Source organism: Brachypodium distachyon, chromosome 2 (genome assembly GCF_000005505.3).
Source record: "Brachypodium distachyon strain Bd21 chromosome 2, Brachypodium_distachyon_v3.0, whole genome shotgun sequence".
Lineage (NCBI taxonomy): Eukaryota > Viridiplantae > Streptophyta > Magnoliopsida > Poales > Poaceae > Brachypodium > Brachypodium distachyon.
In genome coordinates, this window is record NC_016132.3 from 7,916,827 (window position 1) to 7,940,929 (window position 24,103).

A 24,103-nucleotide genomic window follows, 5' to 3' on the forward strand; every position below is an offset into this window, starting at 1 on the left:
CTCGTTTGGTTGGAGGGAATAATAAAGAGCAAAAGTCGAAGGCAGGGTCATTTGGTCGGTCGATGAGAATATAAATTTAGGACGAATTCTCGAATTGTTCATCGTAACTTAATTTCTTGTAAATTCTTATCAGCGAGTAGAATGAAATAATTTTTTCATGAACTATGGCATTCCCCTTATGTAATCTCGCCAAACACGCCGGAAGGGATAAAAAAGGTGTGCATGACGAATATAAAATCGACAGTTGATAGTTCTTTTAACCATTTCGTCAATTCTGTTTGGAATTGTTTCCATTTTCCACATGTCACTTTTCAATTTTAGTGTAACATAAATGGGTGACATGGTTTTAAGTCGAACAATTTTTTTTAATTGCATCCGAGGGCCGCTGCACAGTGATGGGATTTAGTTTCTCATCATGTAGTTCGAGACTGAGATCAATAGTGATGGGATTTAGTTTCTCAACTGAGGGCCGTTGCACCACCGAGAAGAGCTGTTTCCACTATCACATTCGCATAGCATGTGTGATGTGTTTTGTCAGTGCTACAGCCATAGATAGTGATTTTAGTACGGATGGAGTCTACTTTAAGGAAGAGCGTAGTACTACCCGAAAAGAGTGTAACAACTAGATGTGCATGAACGGAGGTTGCTAGAGGAAGATTGCGACATTTAGTTGTGGTGGACACCGACGGAGCGAGCCTTGGTGATGATGTGAACCGTGTGGAAAGAAGAGCACAAAGAGGACACATGACTCCACGAGGGATGCAAAGTAGAAAACAACGCGACAAATGAGAAGAAGGACATGCGCTTAGAGAGGAATCTTCGGGATATAAGATCGATACCAGTTAATTTGGCTCAAGGCCGCAAATAAGAGTTCTATTATCTCTCTTCTTAATAGTGCTCCATATAATGTTGCACTTTTAGATACAATCCATGGTATAGCATTGAGAATTTGGAACTGCACTCACAATGAAAAAGTGTCGCGCGAGGGAAAGAAACAAAGAACCGGAGCTGAAAGGTGGTGATACTACATTGGGACTTCAATACACGTCTATCTATCATTTTTTTTCTTTTAAGAATTCAAGCATAGGATTTATTAAATTTCGGATAGGCATGCACTTACGACGAAATGTGAAGAGTCATTGTTCCATATTCGAGTCGTTGTTTGTGTGAACGTGTCGGCTAATAAGTACGCGATCATGTTTGCCTGGCTTGGACCGTGGTCAAAAGTCATTTTCAAAAGTCATTTCCTTTTCTCTTTAGCAAGCATTTTGATTGTTCCATGTTATGCTGAACATTGTCAATTTAATCCACGCTATCAAGGCCTTGTTTGGTTAGGTTAAAATGTGACTTTCGACTTTCAAAGCTCGTCTTACCTTTTTTACAAGGAGCAAAAGTACTCCCCCGAAATCGAGAACCCTTTCATCCCTCGGAACAAATTCACCGACCCCCCTTCTCCCTGCTCCAGCCTCCAGCGCCGCCTAGTCCAGACCAGTCATCCCACCGAAGCCGCGCCGCCTCGACGGATCCCATCCCCTTCTGCAGTGAGCAGGACCAGGAACAGATACATCGAAGCTCATGAATTCTACTGGTACGGAAACCCTAACTGACATAGCTTGCTTTGGAATTTTTACTAACACTGTTTCGTTCTTCCTCCAAATCTTCCCTTCCTTCTTCTTGGCACGATTCTCTAAAGCATCAAGTTAGTTGCGAATCCGATCTGATTTTTCTTACACATCAGATCGTCCACCCCAGAATTTTGGGGGTTTAACTGAACCCTGAGATGATTTCGCTTTCGTGTAGTCTGTTCCCGACTTATATTTCTGGGAGCAATCGAATCCAGATCCGCACATCTCCGCTATTTCTCATCCGTCCAGTCTTAAATTCGTGATGGTGCGTCCATTGTTGTACTGGAAAGCGCAGTAGCCGATTTTGTGGTGTTAACCAACGTATTCCATGGTTTCCATCCATCGGTACATGGTTCGGTTATTGCACTTTCTTCAGCAGCAATACTGATCTCCGTGGGATAGTGACCAATGCGCACACCTCCTGGCCAGAATCCATTGAAATCTAGTGTACTATGGGCGAGGGTGCGGGTGATCTGGTTAGCACAAGTTCTTTTGTCAATTAGGAAGGGATTAGGACAGCGGAAAGTTGGGAATGCTGCTGCTGCTGCTGCTGCAGTGAACTTTAGTAGCCATCATAATGCTGCTGTTATAACTTATGGCATAGGTGCCAAAACATGCATCTAATCAGCATGCATAATTTTATCTCAGTTATCATGCAAATCCATGCATCCGGCTCTTTATAGAACTAATGCAGTACACCTTTTTCATGTGCTTGCTTGTTATGATGATGGAACGATTAAGAGATGTGTGGAGAATTTGCTTGTTCTCTTTTTACCTGATAATATTACTGAACTGAGTTGACAAATCTGAAGTTATACCTTGCAGAGACGGATAATGCATGCCCGGCAGCAATCGTCAATGGAGAGATGTTGAAGATGTTTATTGGGCAAAGAGTGTGCACAGTACTTAAGGTCCAACACAGTGAAGGGGGAGTACTTGTTGGCCAATCCACTGATGGGCATCAGTTGACAATCAGAGGTGCCCCAGAAGTCCCTGAATCACATTATATGCATGTTATTGGGATTGCTGACAACAACCAGTCCATTCATGCTGAAGTTTGCAAAGACTTTGGTGAAAACTTTGGTGAGATTTTGATGCACATGTAGTGTTTTTATTTGCATCTTTGACCATTACTAGTTTACTAGTGTGAACTGTTGGTGTGTTCGGCTAAGTTCCATGGGTTTTAACCTTGAAGGTTTCTATGTTTTACATTATTCCATATACACAAGAGGAGATGCACCTATTCTGATGTTCGATCACCACCCTTTAAAGTTGCCATTACTCAATGCTATGAGTTTGCTTTGTTTCTGAATCTGTTAGCCAGTAATTGGTGGTTTACATCAGCAAATATTCACATTTGACATTTCTCATCCAAATCTCACATTCTTTGAAAGCATCAGAGAAACCCAAGGTGATTGCTCGTGTTTAGATCCAAATATCATGGACTAGCAGTGCAATTTACATCTTGAAACTATGTTATTCCCTTTTTTTAACAACCATTAAGTGTTAGATTTGACAAAATATAAAGCCGGAACTGACTTGAGAGTAGTTTGTTATACAGAATCAGATATCTGCCTAGTACTGTTTCTCAGATGCTCGAACTACCTTTATAAGGTTTAGTCTCATCCCGCAAATGGGGGTAATTCAAAGGTGCACCTGGGAGCACTATTTTCTGGATGTCAAAAATTTCTGATTACAAAAATAATTGTTGGAAGTTCTTTATGCTTGCTGTGTTCCTGTAAAAGCTGTTGTTTTGGACAAGGATATAACCAACTTTTGAAATTTTGACTATCAATAACTTCACAAATATTTAGGTTAGATTCTTAAAAATCATGTGTGAATTTGTCTCGAAAAGTCCTTTCCCAATATAGCATTTCTTTTTATATTCTATAAATATATAAATATATTGTAATAAAAATGGATGGTCAAAATAGTATGCTAAAGACCGTGGCAATTTTCAAATGACAACCTTTACTGGACCACAGAAAGTATGATACTCCCTCCGGCCGGAATTACTTGTTGAAATATTACATGTATCTAGACGCTTTTTAAATATAGATACATCCATATTTGGGCAAATTTGAGACAAGGAATATGGGTCGGAGGGAGTAGTAATTTTCATGGAAAAGGGACCTTTTCTGGTGCTGTGTAAAATTTCACTGCATTTGTCTTTTCCCCAAGCTGTAAAGGTGCAAACATGGTTATTTTTGCATGAAATTCATACAGGTATAAAGAACTCACGTTTACTTGTGTATATGTCCCGATTTATTTAACATTTTGAAGTTATTTCTCGATTTATTGTTCATCAAGGCTGGAGCCATTCCCCCCCGCCCATTGTCAGTTTAATTTTTTCATCATGTTAGAAGAGATCAAGAGACAAGGATAACACATTATTTAGCTTGGTAAGAAATATGATTCTTGTAGCTCATAAGGTACCATACTGGAGAAGTGTGGATGGTTATTGGAGCCCAACGTTTTCAGCATTCCATTTGCAACAAGTTGCAAATGAATCTTCATTTGGCGAAGCTTATGTTGCCTTTAATTTTTTATCATTACGAGTAGATATCTTTTTTATGTTCTTGTGCAAAGCAGAACCAGTGCAGCAGCAGCAGCTTTCTGTAGCGTTTTCATTTTTGTTAGATATTGTTTTGAGTGTTTTTTATGTTCTTGTGCAAAACAGAATCCTCTTAGGTCAACATTGTCAGTCCTCCCCCGGTCTGATCCTCTATCATGTTTATGTTGCAGATGCTATGTCATTCAATGGGCTCTGCAAGTTGGCCGTGCACGGCAAGGTGAAGGACCTTAAGATGTTCTTGTAGAGTCAGCATCTCGTAGAAGGCATTTAGCAAATGAAGCATGCTTCAGAGTCCATGACATGTCTCTCACTTTAAGATGTGTTCAAATGTTCCCTCCCGTCACCTCAGTGATTACTTAGGCCTTGGGCACTCATTAGGACCAATTAGAGGGATCTACTGATCCCATATGAAGACAATTGTATATGTTTCATGTACCTGAGGCAGGAGTAATATTGCCTTTCGAGTCTGATGCTTGAGCCCTGCCATGCACCTTTTTATATGATGATGAGTGTCGCAAACTAGTCCAAACTACCGTAGGGTTGGATATCCGGGTGGGGATTTCTTTTTTCTTTTTCTTTTTTTTTTTGCCTTTGATCGCAGGCCAAACAGGTGAACTGCCCTACAGACTACAGTATAAGCTTCTGCAGTTCTGCTGCATCAGATATTTTTGTTCAGCAAGAAAGCCCTGTTTCCGTGTTTCCCTGGAAAAAAGAAGCAAGAAAGCCCTATCTGTTTGTGTCGCAGGGTCTAAGGAATTTTACGGGAACTGTAAAACATGATCTGCTTTGGCTGGGCCGTTTATAAGTTTCTAATTCTCGTGCTAAGTTGGATACTTGGATTCCACATTCGATATTGCCGTACAGGTAGAGGTGATAGCCAGCATGTTACGGCCAAAAAAACAAACAAAATCCAACTGTGCGTGGAGCCGTGGATCCATCGACAAGGCCACAGACCTCGTCCATTTCACTGGACACGACGAATACGAACACGCCGCTTTCAGACTACCTAATGAAAGAGTTAAAGCATCTCGAAGTTGTAAAAACAAAATGTGCATATCAACAAGAAATTGGTTTCACGGAAGCTTGCTGGACGAAGCTAAATTAACAATCTTATACAGTAAAATAAATAATAAACAAAACTAAATCTGCAGTCCGAACTAGACGTCCGTTGACTCTGTTCCCATTTCTTGGCCTATGACTATGAGGCTGAGCTTCGGCTACCTGCGTAGCGGTTGGAACACTCCCCTTCTCCACTCTCGGTTCCCCTGTCGCTGAGGCCAGCGCCGCCGAGCACGCTCTCTTCGGCAGCGTCGGAGGAGGAGCGACCGGGACAGGCAGGTAACCCCTTCCACCGCTGCCGCGACACCTGCGAGGCTTCCGCTCCCCTCTGGAGTGGACTGGAGGAGGTACATTCGGGCTGCCTGATTTCTTCTCGTTGGTACGGAAACAGCCCTAACCTGGCTTCCTTAATTGCTTGGATTGTTTATAAGATTGCAGTGAGGGTCAAATCAAAACACTTGCTTTTTTGCCGAGGTGCTCCAATCCATCCAGCTAGACAAGGATTTTATTTGATTGTTGTCGCTGCAGCCTGTTTCTCCACAGATATCTGGGGGTTCGGCTGTTGGCCAACTTATTTTTCTAAAAAAATATCCACGGCCAACTTTAGCCTTGCCTCTGCATACAGTAGCAGAGAAAGTAAAGAAGGGAAACCTTGCTTTTGTGATTTATATTTTGGCTAGGCAGGGCCATTGTGTTTACTGGCATGCACACTCGATGTTGAGGTTTGAAGGATCCACCGCATGCAGTTAGTTGGAGTCCGGGTGGTAGGTTTGAGCTTTGATTATGTACTCCCTCTGATCCATAACAATTTGTACTAACTTAGTATAAAATAGGCGACACTTTCTATGGATCGGAGGAAGTACTTTGTATGGTCGAGGCAGACACAGTGTCTAGCTAGCTCGTGCTGCTATGCAACCCAGGAAAATACCGTATTGAACATCTACCTGTTCTGCCTGTTAGAAGCATAGACAATTAGACATAATCACATAATGGTTGAAAGAGAGCTCATCTGAAGAACACAAAAACAAACTATGATTGAATTCCAAGTTCCAACCATCATGAAAGATGTTCCAAGAGTCCCGCAGAAAAATGGCCGGCCTGCCATTTCATGTTATAACTTTAGTACTTGACCTTTGAAATTCGTGTAGTTTTGTCTTTTAAACCAAGAAAATGATTTTCTCTAGCGTTACAGTTAATGCCTGTCAAGTCTTATAAAGATTCTTTGTTGTGTTATGCCTGGTAAAAATAATATCGTAGGCTTGGAGGATAAATTGATACTGACATACCTTGCCATAAAATTTGGACAGTGCATCGTGCATTTCTAACAGGGCTTCTTATTTCGACCAGAATAGGCATGTTGCTTGAATGGAAGGCCTTCGCTTCCTGTTCCGCCGGTGCTATTCATCTGTTCATCATAGGTACTTATGTGCACATTCTTCATGAGAACATCATTTTAGGACTTCAAATCGTTTCCAACTTATAGTAGAGCAGAGATACTGTGCTTTTGCGTTAAAGCATGAGGTCATTTGGAGACCAAAAAAAGCATGGACTGGTATTCACAACTTTTGTTATTTAGCAACTGGTTAAAATAAAATATATTTATTGAGTTGTGTATTGCATCTGGTGTTCTGAGCAATTATTATGCAATGAAAAGCTTTCTTGGATACATATTGCTATTCAGTGATGAACAAACTCACGAGGTTCCACGTTGCTATTATTGCTTATAGTAGGCTCTAAATTTCTAATACTCCAATTCTTGTTTGATAATTTAGAGTAGTATATTTTAGTTTCATACGACATAAAGTAACTATTAACTTCGGTTCTGCCAGGGTCCTCTGCTTTCTTATTTCCACACTGGTTTACAAATATGGTTCTAATTTCTAACATGGAGTTCGTTTGTAATCCTGTATGTGCAGTATGTTAAACCAACATAGTTATGTTTGTGTAAATCCATTTGAAGTTTGACATTAGTTATCGGCAGGCAGTTACTTACAGTTTCCATTACTTGCTGCAGTGCTGTTGACACTTGAGTACATGCATGTACCAGCCACTGCTATTGTTGCTGTTCCAAGTTCTAATTGTTATACCTTTGACAATGATAACCACCTTGTGGACTTTGTATCCTTATAATCCTGCTACCCACTAGGCATACTTTGAAACATTATCGGATTCTTTCATGTTGTTATCTCCTAAGCTATTGCTAGACATACTTGGTTGGGCAGAATTTCGAATATAATGAAGAGGTAATTATCTTATATTCATTGTAAGTTATCCTGAAAATTCCTACAGTTCGCTTGCATGGACCTTGTTTCACCAGAACTGTATCCAGATGGACTCACTTTCTCACAATACATTGTCATTATCAGGGCTCGGTACCTTCCGATTTGGTTGTCCAGTTATGCAAAGATGTGCAGAGAAGATCTCAAGCGGTATGAGTATGACAATACTACATGTCATTTTGTTATTTCTTTGTTGATGATTTGTAGTGTAATCTCCATCTTCTTTTATGTTTATCAAGGTAAACTCATTGCATTTGTTAAAGGTGACACAGTAGTGTGGCGGCGGTTAACATTAGCTAAACATTTACCGCAGCAATGTGCAGGCACGGTTATAGTTGTACCCGTGTTCTAAGATCCAATAGCATAATAAGTGTTTCTGGGGTGTAGAGAAGGTAGAGAGTATGCTGCGATATGTTATATTTAAAGAATATAAACCATTAGAAGATGTAGCCATGTGAGTTATGTGATGCCAATGCAATATTTGAACTTTGTTCATAGGTACTTGCTTTAGTAGGTTTGAGCAACTAATCATAGCGCACCCACTTTCACTGAGAAAGAAATGGTCATTATATAATTATTTCCCGAGTTAAGAATGCAAAGGTATAGAAACAAGATAAAGAGAAACATAGTCTTCTTATGTATGTGGGTGAATACTGAGCAGCAGCCAACAGCCCCATAGTTCCAACACCAATCATCTGTCAGTTCCAACAATATCCGTCATCACTCATCTGCTTATAGTTATATGTGCCTTTTCTTTTAGCTGTACTGTTCTAAATGCTTGTCGTATGTAATATTTCTATTTCGAATTAAATATTGGCAGCATACATTTTATGCTTCTGTCCATTGCTATTTGATTATGTTCATATATACATTGCTCTCAGTTGATATCTAATGCTTTTGTCTTGGTCATTATCTGAATAATTCATCTCTCTCAGGGTTACATTAGCTTTGGCCGCTTTATCAGTTCTCACTCTTTTCTAACTGGTTCAGAGCCTATTGACTACATTCAGGTAATAGTAACACTTACCGAATTATGTTAACTTTGTCTATAATGAAATAGTGCCTGACATATCTTATTGCCACATAGTCAAAGACAGGGTTGCATCTTGAATAGATCAAGTTCAGTGATTTTCCTTGAACGGTTAGGTCATAGATGTGAGGATTGGCCAGGATCTGGTGATACCTAACTTCCAAGAAATATCTCGTCTGACCTATTTTTTGATAAGAGGCATTTTATAGATTAGTTCTATGGGAGTATGGGTAATAATGTTCTGATATACTAGTGTGCCTCCTGATATGCAGAGGCCGGGTGCTTGAACTCGTGAGTTGTATTTGTTTGATGTGACTATGAGAATCAATAAAATGCCTCTTATAAAAAAAACAGACCAATAGTTTAGTCCACATGGTTAAAAGCTTTCTTATGTGTTCACATTGGCCATATTTTCTTGTAGTAGCACTAGTTCATTGACAAAAGGGAATGGGTACATGGAATTCGCCCACCTGGGTATATTTGCTAAACACAATCACAATATTAGAGCAGTGCATTGATGGAACAAAGCATAAATGGAAAATAGTCATAGCTTCAGTGGCTTCTTCAAAATATACTAATCAGCTAGTGGTGACTTTATATCTGAAGTTCTCAGCCAGGATATTGCTTTGTCGAGTTGCTGCGTCAACAAATTTTAAAAGTCTGCACCAGGGTCCACGGTACACTATCAAGTTCAAGATAATGTTTTGAACTTGCTATAGTTTATCTAGACCAAAAGTACTTCAGATATAAGTTTGGCCAATCCATTGTTATGCCTACTGTGCAACAATATTTTTAGCACAGTATTTCTGTGCTTTCTCAGTAAACAATCACTAACCAATATATTGGGTTAAGCATTTCGTTATGTGCATCATTTCATGTGATGATTTTTGAACTCAACTGGTGAGGACTCTCGAGTTATTATTGTTTATCAAATAGATCCGTTCACTGTCATTTGTTCTCGCAGTAATGTTCTCAACTTTTCATTGTGTTAACTTAATCGGCTCATTCTTTAATATGTCACAATTCAGAGGTTCCACAATGGAGATTTAGTGAACTGCGAAACTACCTTTAAAAAGATGGGCCGCACTGCACAGGTTGGTTCTAATTTCAGTGAGATCCTTTACTGTTTTCACTTGAATTGAATTTTTCGATTTTTTTTATCAAGTTCCAATTTGGATATGTGGAATAACATTAACAAGCATATTTGATATTTCAGGTAAATATCATATGTGGACAATGCTCAAATAAAGTATGCAAAGGTCTGTTTATTTTCTAATCTATGTTCATATTATTTCGTTGATAATCTTCCACCAACTACTTGTAAAGTTGTAATCTTGCAAGATCAATTAATTTCCTCCGTTACAAAAAAAGTAAAATTGGCATTTGCGTTAGTGTTAAAGCTGCTTGGCTACACATTTATGCTCATTTGCGTTGCTGTTACAGCTGCTTGGTTACACATTTGTTTTGAATTATAGATTATCTTATTCTTGGGGACAACTTTTTATGTTTAGAATTTTTTGGGTAGCGAATTGTCTTTGTATCTCAAAGAAGTGTTGTCTTGACTTTGGTTCAGCCTCCAATACACAATTTACACGATTGATTGCATAACAAATGTTACTACAGCTATTTCAATTATTAAGTTTTTTCATGCGGACAGTCTAATGTTTTTGCATATGTTACTGATTAAAGCCTCTTTTGATAATGGAATAAGATGTACAGTTGTGGATAGCCATTTGATTTTCTCTCTATCCAACACCTGCTACCTTGGTGTAATTCATAGTCATGCTTGAACCAATACTAGCTTACTTTTCTGGTTGCATGCGAATTTGCTATGCGTGCCCTTATGCTCATGTTATGAATAGAAATTATATTCCTATTCTCTCCATTGCAAGCAACACATATAGTTTTTGTTATTTGTTGAACACCACAATGCAAATATATATTCTGTGCATGCAGAATTATGATGTTCTGTTATTTTATATACAAGCACAAACTCTAAACATTCTCTGCCCCATTTCACAAGACATTTTAGAGGTGCAATCCAGTCGCTTGACCATTGTACCCACTTCAATTTAAATGACACTTCCTTAATCCATATACATGGTTAAAATATAATGTTTAAACCTGTCAATTCCTTGTTGACCATCAACTCAAAGACCTATGTGTGTATTCTTTTTGGGTGGATACTTCTTGAAAATGCAGAACTAACATTGATAAGTTATTTGCAGATGAGCATGGATGCATTTGCAGTGTATCTTATGATGAAAGGATGTGCAGGTAATCATGAAGACTTTTTTTTTTTTGCTGAATCAATATTTTCTATCGATGTCAAAAAAGTTAACTGTGAAGGTTTCCAATTCTGCACAGTTAATTATCAAATCGATTTTTTTTTCATCCATGCTACTGTGTTAGTAGACACATTTGCTATCCACGTGTTAATATTCTCATGATAGTTCTGTCCATCTTGTACAAGTGGGAGGAAGAAATTTAGGTCAAACACGTGTCTGCGTTCTTAGAACAACATTTTCAGAATAGAGGAATGGGTGGACAACGTAATTCTTACCATGCACCCTGGTAATATTCTGAAAAGTTGGAAATAGAAACTTTGGTGCAAAAATATATATTAGAAGGCAGAAACCATGTACTCAAGTGGTAACCAGTTCATTACCCATTTTGGATGCAAATTTCTTTTGACTTTTTGAATAGCTAATCAACATTCTATAAAAATTATGGTTCCTCAGTGACATGTATTGTGTGATTGTGTCATTGTTGGTATGTAGCTGTATAACGAGGTTAGATAAATTAAGATTCCCACTTGATGATGACTATCAGCACTTCACACACCACATTCTTTTATTCAATGCTGCCTCATCCCAGTCTTGTGTTTCATCTTAGGGAGCTTTATAATCACTGCATTTTTTGTTGCCTGGTTTCCCTGTATTCTAGGTAGAAGGAAAAGGGAAATGAAAAGTAGTCTAACCTTTCAACAAGCCCCTCATGCCATAACTCCTGTAATTTGGCTTGCTTTCGTGCTTATGAAAAGATGTGCAAAGCTTTTGCACGTTCTCTGAAAAATCCTGAACTTCGAAGTTTCAACACAGTATTACTTTCAAGTGTGCGTTTACTGCTTGATGTCAATGTTTCAGTGCCTGCTTTCAGATCTGCTTATGGCATCAACTTTTTCTAGTGTGCTCTGCAGCTAAGCATGTTTCCTTTTTGTCAGGGTGGTTGCTGAACTTGCTATTCCTTGTGCACAAAGTGGTCCAAGAGTATTTAAGGGTTTCACAGTGGGCTTCCATCCCCGATCATCAGAAGTGGTATGCTTAGTGCGTTCTCTGTGTATTGACCAGTGATTAAGGCCATTGTTACTAGTCAGCTTGGTTTTTAGGTTTACAATGGATTGACTCAGCTGGGATTTGAACAACTCCATCATGAATTTAGGTATGGTCCTATCAAAGTATACTTAGATTAAGGTATTTGTTTGTCCTAGTTAGAAATTCAGCTTATGTAAATAAGCCTAGGTAAATGCCAACTGCTAAAGTTTAATTGCTTTCATGTGAAGAATGCAATGTACTAAATAAGGTACATTGACCGGCAAGGCTGTGCTACAATCCCTTCACCGTTATATACCGCTGGCAGAGCCCCCTCTTCCGTAATGGTGCGCTAATGTTGGAGGAGGGACCACAAAATTAGAAGACAAAACTTTTGCGGAGTTTTGCGCAAAATATTATCTATGTGGCAGTGGTTAACCTGCCACGCATGCAGGTCAAAGTTGATCGAGGCTGCATAGGACTTGTGATGAATGACTTAAATACTTTTAGGACCTAGATATGCAGTTTTGAAGAATTGGGACTAACTTGACACCATCGAAAAGGAATTAGGATATCCAATGCATTTTACTCTTTCCAAAAACATACTATTATTTGTTTTTGCATTAGAGAAAAATACGAAAGTACTCTTACAATTTTCTAACCCACCAGATTAAATTCCTCCTACTCGTAATTTGCAATAATCTCTTTTTTTTTTCTCGAACACGCCGAGCGGCGTGTCTTTTCCATTAAGAAGAAAGCGCAAGAAGCGCGAGTACAAGCAGGCAACAAAGGAGCCCCAAAGGGCTCAAAAAAGAAAAGAAAAAGAAAGAAAAAAGAAAGAAGAAGAAAAATAAAGAGATTTGCAATAATCTCTTGGTGTACCACATGAACATAATTCTCATGGAGTTCTATTTTCCGTGCAGCTTCCAAAGTGAGCAGATTCACACATCTTTATACCTTAGTGCCATGTCTTCCCTCTCAGGGCTTGTTGGAAAACCTACCTTCAAGGTAAGGAAGACTTAGGTCTTTTATAATTTATAACTACAAATTCCAAGTCCTTATGGTTTTGTGCATCTAGTTAGTTTCTCTCCTCATTGAAAGATGTTGAAATAACAAGTTGTGTTCCTTGACGTTCTTGTCTGTATTGGTGAATAGATGCATCGTTGTTGTTGAAATCAGAAGCTAAAAATATCATATAAGACTAAGAGATTACCATTATCGTTAGTGCTAACCTAACAAATTAGTGCACGGTTGTTGAAACCAACAGCTAAGAAAATGAGGTCAGTCTGAGAGACTGCCCTTGTCATTTATCCTAACCAAAGGCTCGTATTTGTGTTAAACTCTACATTTATTTTCTTTTTGCCTATTTCATTCCACAGGTTAATCCGCTGAAAGGGCTTGATGTTATGCTTACAGGATCTGGGGCGAATGGTGCCATGCCTACTACCCTGTCTCCTACAGTTCTGACTGTGAATTGGAGATGTTGGTGACTTTCTTGTCTCCCTATACTGACGCTGTTTTGTAACTATCAACAAATGAGTTTGATTTTCTACATTTTGTAGGTGAAATCATTCGAAGCAGTCCTTATGAGGTCAATGTTTCAATCCCAGTGTCAGGCTATGATCCAATAGAATTCACACTGACCAAAAAATGTGGTTGGTTCTATCTAGACAATCATCAGCTTTGCATATATATTTTGATGCATCAGAAATTGTTCAGGGGCTCCGCTAGATCTTGGTTTATATTGTAGAACTATTGGAGAAGATGGTTTTTTGCAAATCTCAGTTGGCATAATTTCACCCTTCAAGAGATGCCATTGGTTTAATGTTGGATGCTATGTGCAAATAATTCAAAAGATTTATATATCATCAGCATTGTCTGAAGATTTAAATTGTGGGTTGGATAAACATGTTGCAATGTCAACTCAAGTCTAAGAAATTTTGCATGGCGAATGTTAAAAATATTTATGACAAAAGGCTGCTGTATTTTCATTAATTTAGATGTGGTTAAGCAACTTTGTAAATCGGGATTATGGATTTTTGGTACGACAGCATGCCAGGTTAATAATACACACTGTAATTTATATTACTGATCAAACATGAATAACTAGTGTAAGTACGTACTGTTATATGAGGAAAAGGTCCATATTTCAGAACAGTTGTACAGTATTTAATTATTCATCATTTTTACACTTTTATAAATGAGTGTCGATTTTGATATATAATCTTTTCAACAGATTTGATGGGCATTTAAATTTTGTCCTATTTATAAGCAGTTTTTTTTAATGTCTGTTGTTTGTGTAGATTACACACAAGAAAGAGAGAGTGTTCCTATGAGAGGATGGGCGACATTTGGAATTATTTCTTGCATGTAATGTCTCTTGAACTTTAGAAATTCTTTTTGTTTTCGTCTCGATGCATTGATCGGAAGAAAGAATGGGCGAACACCCCAGATCTGCAATGCAAGAAGTTAGTTCATTGTAACTGCCATCATGGTTTCTACCGTCTGTTTGCTGAAGTTAGATTTCCCCAATATCACTACCGTCATTGCTGTGTTGTTGGTAAATGGTCATCTCTTCCTTGTTGTTGTTTTTACTATTCTGAATACTGTGTTGTCTGTGTAGATTCATTGTCATGTCCAGTCTACTTTGTTGTGGGGGATTCATCTACAAAACTCGTGTGGAGCATCAGGTTTTCTTTTCTAACTTGAACAATGATATTGAACAATGATATTGAAAGTTCTCTTGAAAACATGACATGTACACCAATTTCAGTATGGTCTAGATGCACTTCCTGGGATGACTATCATGTCTGCCTTTCTGGATGCTGTAAGTATCTGAATTCTGAACCCCTTTATTATTGCCAGATAAAATCATTGACGGTCATGCTTGCTGATACCTAGTAGTTCCTACTAGTTAAGTAGTTATGACCTAAATAATCATCAGGTTGGAAGGCCAAGAGGATACTTGCAGGCAGGTGATCCTAACGGAAATCATGCAAGCCAAGCATCATGGGTAAACACTTCTGGTCCCACACCTGCAGCACAGAGGACAAATGATAGGCGATATGGGACAATATGAGCTATGCTTAGTTTTGGGAATTTTCTCCTGTAGGTTTGCATTCTGTAATCAACTAGAGATTATTTAAAGTAATTTATATATAATGTTGTCTGACATCAGCTCTCCAAGTTTCTTCTTTGTATCTTCTATTGAAAGAAAGTCATCACAACATTTTCATTGGAAGGAACAAAATTACATTTCTGAGTGAGAAAGTAAATTGAGGTTACATCACAAATATGCCACCAAACATTAGCATGATGACACTTAAATTACATCACAAGCAAAGGAACCCATATTCAGATTGAAGTTTTCTGTTGCCTAGAGGACTTGATTAACCCTCCGACAGTTCTTGCGTATTTCTCCATCATGACCCAAGAGGGGATTTCTGTTCCCCATTTTGATTATTGAGTTCACATAGTGTTCAAAGAACAATGATTCATTTTCTGCATAACTTCTGACCAGATCTGCTATTTTTTGGTCTTTTCCGGTCCACAAAACCTGATCTGAATTAAGAAGACCTTTTCCTTCCAATATCAACTTGTAGTAGCTGTTGTCAAATTTCGAAGGGCTGACGAAGTCTAGTGGGCTTATGTTGTTATCACCTCCAGTGCGTGGACAGACTGATGCCAGCGTGTAGTAAAACCTTTTCTCCAGTGTCATGTCCGGTTTGTTATCTCTGTGCTGATTGTAGAGTCGTTGTTTGAAACTCACACATCTAGCCATTCCAATGGTGTGGCTACCTGTTGAAAGGCAAGATAGATGTATCGTTGAGATGAACAATATGCCGATCCAATATATTTGTCGAAATGCATTTGAAACTGCACTGTCAAATTTCAAAAACTACAATGATGATCTGACTAGAACATCCAATATGATTATGATCTGAATATTGTTGTTTTATGTTGTTGCAATCATCTTTTTCTAGCAGATATTATTTTTACTGACAACTTTAATGCCTTTTCTTGATCCACTATATGTTTCTCTTGGTATCTGTTCAAGCCCAAGCTTATGACAAGAAAGCCGGTGTAGAGAATACGAGCAACCAAGCCACTTCTAGGCTATTTAACATTCCTATCAAACCTTTTTACCTCAATGTGTACTTTGAACATTTGATGAGGTGCCATACCTGATAGTGCTACAAGGTCCACTTTATCCAGTCCTTGCCTTTCAAAGAATTTTATGAGACGATGCAGTGTTGCATTTGGTGGAGGAAGGTTCTTATTAGCAAGCTTCATATATGCTGTCTTTGAATCCCTCCTACCTAGCGGAAGTTCCCAATATGGGCCACCACTCTGTCATGAGATGCCATGGTCAGGTATGTGTAAACCAATAGCAGATATTTACTTACGGACACCAGTAGTTTTTAGTCCTCTAAATAAGATAAAACAAAGCAATTCGAGAAAATTTCTATTTTGCCCTACAACTAACAGTCTAACACATGTTTATGAACATGAAGAGCAGATATTTACCAATACTGTTGAACCTCTGGCAGCTAGGGCAACAGTGTCAGCACAGGAGACTGTGTGTGGACATGCTTCTTCAAGTGCAGCTTTGATCTCATCTATGACTTCAAATCCCCTGAGAGAATTCTTGTTGGGAATAGCGTTTTTCTCGCTTGCGTCTGCCTTGCTGTCATCCAGCAGAACTGATGCATCGCACCCCTGCAATTTGAGCGAAACCAGTTCTGATATATAGCACTAACGCATAAGTAGGCGATCTAGATTATGAGTGGTGAGCCTGAAATCATGGTGTTCCAGTTCTTAAGAACATGCAGTATTTTCGACTGGTGGTGAACTATGTGGCTATAGGAACTTTGTTTACTTCATGCCCAAAAACATATGCAATGTGCATACCTGAACAAAGCAGTCATGAAAAAGGAGCCTGAGAAGGGAGGCAGCTATCCGCTGTTCCTTGGCGATCGCCTTCTTCAAGACGGAGACCACAATCTCATCAGCTTGTGGGCATGTGGATATATAGAAATCTGGAGAAAGACCTAGCTTTGGCTTTGGACTGTGTCCAACTGGATGAGCGCCCTCATGGTGAGCAGGGAATGCAATAGAGGCTGGGAAGTAGAAAGAGGCAATGAAGATTGCACCAAGCAATGCCTTGGATGAAGCCATGAGAGCTGTGATTAAGATCTTGCATTTTGCTTCCAATTTATAGAACTATGTGATTCAGCTGCACCATTAGAGTTCCATCCACTCCACTTGTGGTAAGAACCAAAGCTAGAACCATGTATGTGCTTCAGGTGCACCTGATCTTGATGCAGCTCTTGTCAATTTGTTTGAGGACTCAGTGTTTATTTTTTTCAATTGAAGACCAATGGGGAATTGCATAGTATGGATATGCCATGTGTGCATGGCGTTGTTACATAATTGAAGTTCCCAAGTTTGTACTACCTTTAAAAGAATTTGCTTTTTCAGTGCAAATCTTCTCCAACTTGGAGAAAGTGTTGGCATAATCTTTTAAAGGAACTCCAAATCTCCAAGTAGGTGTAGCTCTTGGAACAGATTTGGAGAGATTTGGAGTAGCTAATACCAAATCTCTCCAACTTGATGCAGCTCTTGGAACAGAAAGTGTAGGCATAATCTGCTCGACCTAGCGATGGTATTAGCTACACCCACTCCAAATCTCCAAGTACACCCTAGAAGCAAATTGCATGGCATAGGACAGACTACAGGCCAAAAGAAACCCATTGTTATTATTATCATGAAAAATGTCGGTTCTATCTGGATGAGGCTGGGCTGGGCTAGGCCTTAGATAGGTTAGGCTCGGGCTTGTAAAAAAATAGGGGTGTCTATTTTTAAGTCGTCTGTTTAAAAAAAAAAATGAACCTTAAATATCAATTGACATTTCTGAGAGTCATTTTCATTCTTTCATTTCTCACTTGTTTTCGTTGGATTAATATCCGATGGCTAACATGTCGATTGATTTCTAACTAAAAACAAACAACTTATCAATATCAAAACCGGTTGTTTGCACATGGTAGAAACCGGTCATGTCTGGCAATAAAAGCGCGCCGGCAAATCTTGGTGCCCGGCTCTCTTTTTTTTACCTTGATCTTGATCTTAGTATTTTGACCATGATCCATCACTATCGCTGTCAAAAGAAAAGCGGTTACATGCATCAATTAATGCATGGCCGAAGCAGGTCACTCACTCTACCGGTCAAGCTGATCACAAGGATACGTGCCTAACTTTTGTTGTCGTCACCGGACTAAGTAGCCAGGCTAGCTCTCTAGGTCAATGAGGCATCTACAATAGTCAATACTCAATAGAGATATATAGAAAGGGATATGTGATGTATGGATATAGAAATGGTTTTTAAAGATAACAGAGGAGTTTGCTTTCCTGGTCTCCGCGCCATGAATTGAAAAAGGTTGCTCTTATGCAAGCATTTATTGCTATGTAGCTAAAACTTTGATCCATGTCGTCATAAATTGTTTGTCACATATCGTTTTCCAAAAAATCCCCTTGGGTTGAGGGGGATGATTGGGAGGGATTAAAGGGAAAATGAACCAGGCCTGGTTTTGTGGGGTTTGGGCACAACCGAAGTAGGCCTAAATAGTTCCGGTGGTGGGTTGCCATGCCCAATCAAATCCCGGAGGAGATCATGACGGTTTCTAGCCGATGCTCGGGTGATGTAGGAAGGCAGTTGGTTCCTCATTAATTGAGGATCAGACACCAATATTTCAGTGCCTTAGTCATGGCTTCCTGCTCATTTGGAGCTAAAATCCATGAGTCATTCTTCACTGGTCAGATCCCGTAATGACGACACATGTACACCATCTTGTCGAAGGCATCATCTTCAGATTTGACGATCTAAGCTTTATTGGTTGAACTCGTGTTCAAGGATGTAAACCCACGATATGAAAATTGCCTTTGTTGGTTAGGTCTGAAAATGTTGACGTATGTGCATCTCACTTGTTGAAGACGTTGCTGTGGGTTCCGCCCCACCTAGTGTGGTGGAGGTGGTTCTCCAAGATGTAATGCCTTGATCTATTAATATATCCCTTTTTACCGAAAAAAAAGACGTTGCTGTGGAAAATGAAGATGACTTTACTGGTTGGCACGACCTCACTCTTGGATAGTTTGAGTAAATTTCATCGCATTTCTTGGGGCTAGAGTTTCATCGGGCAACAGTTGTCACTAATAGTCTTATAAAACCACAATATTTAGGAAGACAGTCTCACCGAATCTAAATCGGCTATAGATTATGATGTTTTAGGGTATTTTCTGACATGTGAGACCCACCTGTCATATGCCACGTTGGACGGGCCGGCCCGTTTCGTTTCCACGTCAGTTCTGACAAGTAAGACCCACCTATATTCGTTTAGTTGCCACGTCAGCTTTCGGACCCAACCCGCCCTGGTCCGAAAGCTGACGTGGCAACTAAACGAATATAGGTGGGTCTTACTTGTCAGAAATATCATGAAACGCCCTAATTAACCTGATTTGAGTTCTATGAGACAGCTTGCATCAGAAACTGTGAATCTGTGAAACTATTATTGATAATTGTGACCCGGTGTAAATCTAGTCCCAAAAGTGTGTTTTTTATGAGATTTACCGGGATAATTTCATATATAGCTGTTAAATTTTTGGCAGTGTGCATCATCTAGATGCAAAGAGCATGTGAGATAACAAAATTCTTCATTTACCAAAAAAAATATCCAACCACGTTCAAAGCAAACTGGTCGCTACAAATTCGAACGCGACGTGCCACAGACTTTCCCCATTACATTGAACAAATATCTTTGTGAATTCGAAAACAAAACACCATCTGGGCCTCCCAGATTACAACCACGTACGCTTTGCTTATTTAAACAAAACCCGGCACCACCAACCACTCCACACACGAGTACACTTGAACATATAAATAACTCATCAGTGGAAGTTGTTGAGCCTCCTGCAATTCTTCCTGATCTCCCCCTGCGCCCCGACCAGCGGCGAGATGTTGCCCATGTTCACCATGGACTGCGCAAAGTGCTGGAAGAAGAGGCCCACATCATCCGCGTACGCCTTCACGAGCGCCGCCGTCTCGGCGCTCTTGGTGAGCAGGACCTCGTCCGAGCTGAGAAGCCCCTTGCCGGCCAAAATGTTCTTGAAGTAGAGGTTGTCGAACTTTGCCGGGGTAACAAAGTCCAGAGGGAAGAGGTTGTCGTCGCCGCCTGAGCGAGGGCACCCTTGCCTCAGCTGTGCCGCGTAGGACACGTCCAGGGTGTTGTCTGCCATGCCGTTGCCGGACTGGTTGTACAGCCTCTGCCTGAAGCTTGTGCACCGGGAGAGCCCGATGGTGTGCGCGCCTGAGAGTGCCACGACGTCCACGATGTTGAGCCCCAGGCGCTTGAACTTGGTGATGATTGTGGGGAGGGTGTTGTTGGGCGCCGGGATGTCGTTGTTGGAGCCCTGGATGCTGGCGCCCAGAGAGTCCCTGCGCCCGAGCGGCACTTCCCAGAACGGGCCGCCAACCTGCACGTTAATTCGGGCCGGGTCCCAAGTTAAGAACTGGACATATATAAGCTGGCCGCATCCATTTTCTTTTGGTACCATTTGTTCTTTCTCGCGGTTTAGCGGAATTAACTTACGAGGATGGTGGAGTCGCGGGCGGCGAGGGCGAGGATGTCGGCGCAGGAGACGACGCCGGGGCAGGCGGTCTCGAGAGCGACCTTGATCTGGTCGACGACCTCGAACCCTCTGATGGAGTTGCGGTTGGGGTTGGACCCTTTCTCGCTCACGATGCTGCTGCTGTTGTCTAGCAGCACCGACGCGTCGCACCCCTGCAATCATAGTGAAAAGATGTCGTCAGAAGAGAGATATATTATTATTTTGTGTCATGAACTTTTTTGCATGGACAGGACCGCAGCATCATTGTGCATTTGGATTATGAAATCCACCCTCTCTTTGAAAGAGAGAAGAAGAGTTAAGCAAGCAGAAAAGAAGTATAGCACTCTGCTCACATGCATGGACAATGTAGGTTACACTGTCTTATCGCTACTAGTAGTAAACAGTCACTAGCCTTTAAACTATAGATTCTTCCATGCCCCAGAGGATAATTTTTCCATCACCAAAAGGTGCAAAGTTAGTTATTTTCCTTTGGTGCAAAACTACAAATATATGTAAACTGTAATTTTTTCATTACGAAGCAAAAAACGGAACACCAGAGCACGAGAGAGGAAAAGCAGAGTGGACCTTGACGAAGCAGTCATGGAAATGCAGCCTGACCAAGGACGCGGCCATCCTTGTCTCCTGCGCGACGGCCTGCGCCACGATGGAATGCACGATCTCCTTGGCCTTGGGGCACGAGTGGTCGTAGAACTGCGGGAACAGGCCGCCGCCGCCGTACCACGGGTTGCCGTGGACCGCGCCGGCCAGGAGCAAAGGAGAAACAAGAGACAGCACCAGCAGGCAACCCATGGAAGTCGCCATGGACTCTGCCTCTGCTAGCTTTGCACTACGTTGAGAAGAGAAGTGCTCGAGCTAGTACTGCTTGTTTGCTTATGCGCTTCTCTTGTTGTGGGTGGCGAGATGAAGTGAACATGGGAGCGGTTTATATAGTAGGAGGACGGGGCACACGCAGGAAGGGGGAGAGAAGGGTGGTTTCGAGAAGAAGGATGGGCAGCTGGTTTGTTAATTGGGCAGTTTGTATAGTAAGTGAGCTTAGGTACGCACTGATATCAACTGCTTCGGCAATAATACTACCACGCATATGAAGCAAAATCCGAAGTTTCAAACTCTTGCCCCCAAGCCAAGGCCTAAAGTGTCGGTGAATGCTTCATGGAGATCACTAGTACGATCGAGTAGGTAATTGTCATGTTTGGGTCCACCATTCTTAATTAAAGAGCGATTTTATGGTACTCCGGAATAAATATGAGCCATCCATTTGTTTCGATCTAATGGCCAATCTTAGGTAGTACTTCAATAGAAACATTACGGAGCACCACCTTCAAAAACTATGGAGTACTATGGATTTAGGGGTAAAATGGTAACCAAAAGGATTATTACCCCGTCAACTTGAAATTACAAAAATAAAAATGTTTATCCGTTCCGTTTCCATTACCTCGTGAAGGAATTAATGGCGACCATGGCGGCTTGGCCCGCCGGCGAGGAGGCGCAACTAGCGAGCCATCGTGGTGCTTGTTCGAAGAGCAGATAGAATAAAACAGATAAGCCCTCAGGTGCGGTTATGACCATACCGCCGGCTAGCCGGCTCGAGAACGAATTCGTCTCCGACATCATTAATAATGGAAATACGACAAACTAGCCTCAAGAACTAGGATCAAATATTTTTTATTGTATTAGGCATCCAGACGTTGCAATCACTGCATAGCAATTTTCTTGTATAAAATTCTGGAATTCATGGAGATGAATAGTCTCCATCGTCTTCTTGGCAGTAACATCACGTTCACATGGATCCTGGGTAGCACGCCGCCGTTGGCAACGGTGATGATTACACCTAATTTGGAAACTCAATGGCAGCGGCAGGATCCGCTCGATCTGGTCCGGTCGATGATGGAAAGTTTAGATTACATATATTTGAATTAGCAGGACGAAATGACTAATATATCCTATTAAATCAACGGTTAGAAATGATTGGCACTCCCATCTCTGCTCGTGGACTAACTGGGTACCGTAAAAATGCTCTAATTAAAACATGTTTCTGATCAGCTTCATGGAGCCATTGCTAAACACCAGTCATGTTTCGATTTTCATGGGGATTTGTGTCGGTGTGCGTATTAGATTTTTTTTGAAGGGATGAAGTATTATAATCATGATCATGGTGTGTTATCTTTATCTCTACTACTTATAAAGGCACCAACATATTCATCCCAACGTCCACCCCACTAAACGTACACGGAATACTAATAGTCCCACAATCAGACTCACTAAACACGGATTACTTGCTAAGTGTGTGCGCTTAGTGATTACCTGTTGAGGCTGAAATTCCACCCCGCAGGAGAATCTTTCAACCCCCCACCCGAACCGTTTTTTCTTCCTTTTCTCCTCACCCCAGCCATCCTCCAACGCGGCCTCCTCCTCCTCCCTCCCCCTGCGGCTGCCGACTCCTCCACACCCCCGCCTCCTCCTCCTCCTTCCTTCCCCTGCGGCCGGCCTCCTCCTTCTCCTCCCTTCCCCTGCCGCCGCCTCCACCCCCACGGCCCGCCTCTGACCCCGCCATACAGCCCGCCCCCACAACTCCTCCTCCTTCCCTTCCCCTGAAGCCGCTGCCGCCTCCTTCCTTTCCCCTGCGCCCGCCGCGGCCTCGTACCCCCGCGGCCCGCCTCTGCCCAACCCCCCTCGCGCACGCCCCCTCCGCACCAAGCACCAGGGTCCAGGTATAATTCCGTCCCTGCACACTATGTGCTCGTTGAAATGTATGTGTAAATTTTCTTACTGTCTCTACATGAGACGTGACTAATTATGTAAGTAGCTGATGCTGTCCTCCCAGAATCGTGCCGCCGCCGATCGCCAGACAAGATGAGATGAAGCAGGGACAAGGAGAGACAATCCCAGGGGTACTCTTTGGAGAATTTCTGCTGAATGCTTCAATCGTGTTGTGACAGATGAGGTGAAGCAAGAAATGGCTGAATGTAAAAGTGACATGAATTCATATAGACTTTCTAGAGCTCGTTTCTGGAAGGAGGTTGAGGATTTGTATGAAACATTCCTTGTTGGATCTTGTGGCCATGTGTTGTCATCAGATGTTCCTTCAGCTTGACTCTGTTACAGCAGATGAGAGCCTCGAGATGACTATCCTCACTGTTTGTGGAGACAGTGTTCTAGAACTGCAGAAGGATGCTTGTGTTGAGGTTCGCTCATAAAAAAGATGTATTTTCTTAGCTTTTGGTTGGCTTGGATGAGTTTTAAAAGAAAAATATGTCCTTTTAAATGCACAACTGTATTCATCTCACAGGTAGTCAAAATGTTTGTTCTCTTTCGGATATTGCAAAGACTTGTGAACTCTCTTGATCGATGTGCATTACGGACAGGATCCCTTCCTATTCAAACTGTTGGTCTTCTATCATTGCACTGCAGCAGATTTTCACTGGGCTGTTTGCAGATGATGTTTTCTCTATGCAGGTACACAACAATTTATCTTATTCATTCGCTTGCATGCATTGTTTGCAATTGTGCTCCACAGTCCTTGCTTACGCCAGTTACCAAAGTGA

General features: G+C 41.0%; 4 protein-coding genes and 1 long non-coding RNA gene across 8 annotated transcripts; 3 read left to right on the top strand and 2 right to left on the bottom strand.

Moving 5' to 3' along the window:
• Positions 1 to 1,359: 1,359 nt before the first annotated feature.
• LOC100836018 (replication protein A 14 kDa subunit) lies at positions 1,360 to 4,703 on the top strand. The gene is made up of 3 exons (XM_003566639.4): positions 1,360 to 1,588; positions 2,451 to 2,708; positions 4,371 to 4,703. Exons 1-3 carry the CDS (start codon positions 1,576 to 1,578, stop codon positions 4,442 to 4,444), a joined length of 345 nt encoding a protein of 114 aa, XP_003566687.1. The 5' UTR covers positions 1,360 to 1,575; the 3' UTR covers positions 4,445 to 4,703.
• A 674-nt stretch (positions 4,704 to 5,377) lies between these two features.
• Positions 5,378 to 15,065, top strand: LOC100846084. Of its 4 annotated transcripts, none has more exons than XM_010232438.3 (18): positions 5,378 to 5,638; positions 6,607 to 6,677; positions 7,274 to 7,377; positions 7,464 to 7,502; positions 7,626 to 7,688; positions 8,474 to 8,548; positions 9,597 to 9,662; positions 9,785 to 9,827; positions 10,797 to 10,845; positions 11,792 to 11,885; positions 11,957 to 12,009; positions 12,803 to 12,887; positions 13,259 to 13,361; positions 13,442 to 13,534; positions 14,183 to 14,249; positions 14,503 to 14,569; positions 14,653 to 14,706; positions 14,824 to 15,065. In XM_010232438.3, the coding sequence occupies exons 2-18, from the start codon at positions 6,614 to 6,616 to the stop codon at positions 14,956 to 14,958; spliced, it is 1,254 nt and encodes a 417-aa protein (XP_010230740.1). In that variant the 5' UTR covers positions 5,378 to 5,638; positions 6,607 to 6,613; the 3' UTR covers positions 14,959 to 15,065. The 4 variants fall into 4 exon arrangements, with proteins under 4 accessions (XP_010230740.1, XP_014755344.1, XP_024314998.1 ...); XM_014899858.2 differs by having other exon boundaries at positions 6,612 to 6,677; XM_024459230.1 differs by having other exon boundaries at positions 5,378 to 5,606.
• Positions 15,066 to 15,097: 32 nt separating this feature from the next.
• Positions 15,098 to 17,073, bottom strand: LOC100841122 (peroxidase 9). Its single transcript, XM_003566650.4, has 4 exons — positions 16,791 to 17,073; positions 16,407 to 16,598; positions 16,064 to 16,229; positions 15,098 to 15,677 (listed from the first exon to the last, which is right to left on the bottom strand). Exons 1-4 carry the CDS (start codon positions 17,055 to 17,057, stop codon positions 15,256 to 15,258), a joined length of 1,047 nt encoding a protein of 348 aa, XP_003566698.1. The 5' UTR covers positions 17,058 to 17,073; the 3' UTR covers positions 15,098 to 15,255.
• LOC112270844 lies at positions 16,112 to 17,344 on the top strand. Its single transcript, XR_002963349.1, has 2 exons — positions 16,112 to 16,252; positions 16,399 to 17,344. It is a non-coding gene; the product is annotated as an uncharacterized LOC112270844 (long non-coding RNA).
• Positions 17,345 to 19,585: 2,241 nt separating this feature from the next.
• On the bottom strand, positions 19,586 to 21,473 carry LOC100843553 (peroxidase 72). The gene is made up of 3 exons (XM_003566654.4): positions 21,126 to 21,473; positions 20,522 to 20,713; positions 19,586 to 20,405 (listed from the first exon to the last, which is right to left on the bottom strand). Exons 1-3 carry the CDS (start codon positions 21,360 to 21,362, stop codon positions 19,821 to 19,823), a joined length of 1,014 nt encoding a protein of 337 aa, XP_003566702.1. The 5' UTR covers positions 21,363 to 21,473; the 3' UTR covers positions 19,586 to 19,820.
• Positions 21,474 to 24,103: the final 2,630 nt, after the last annotated feature.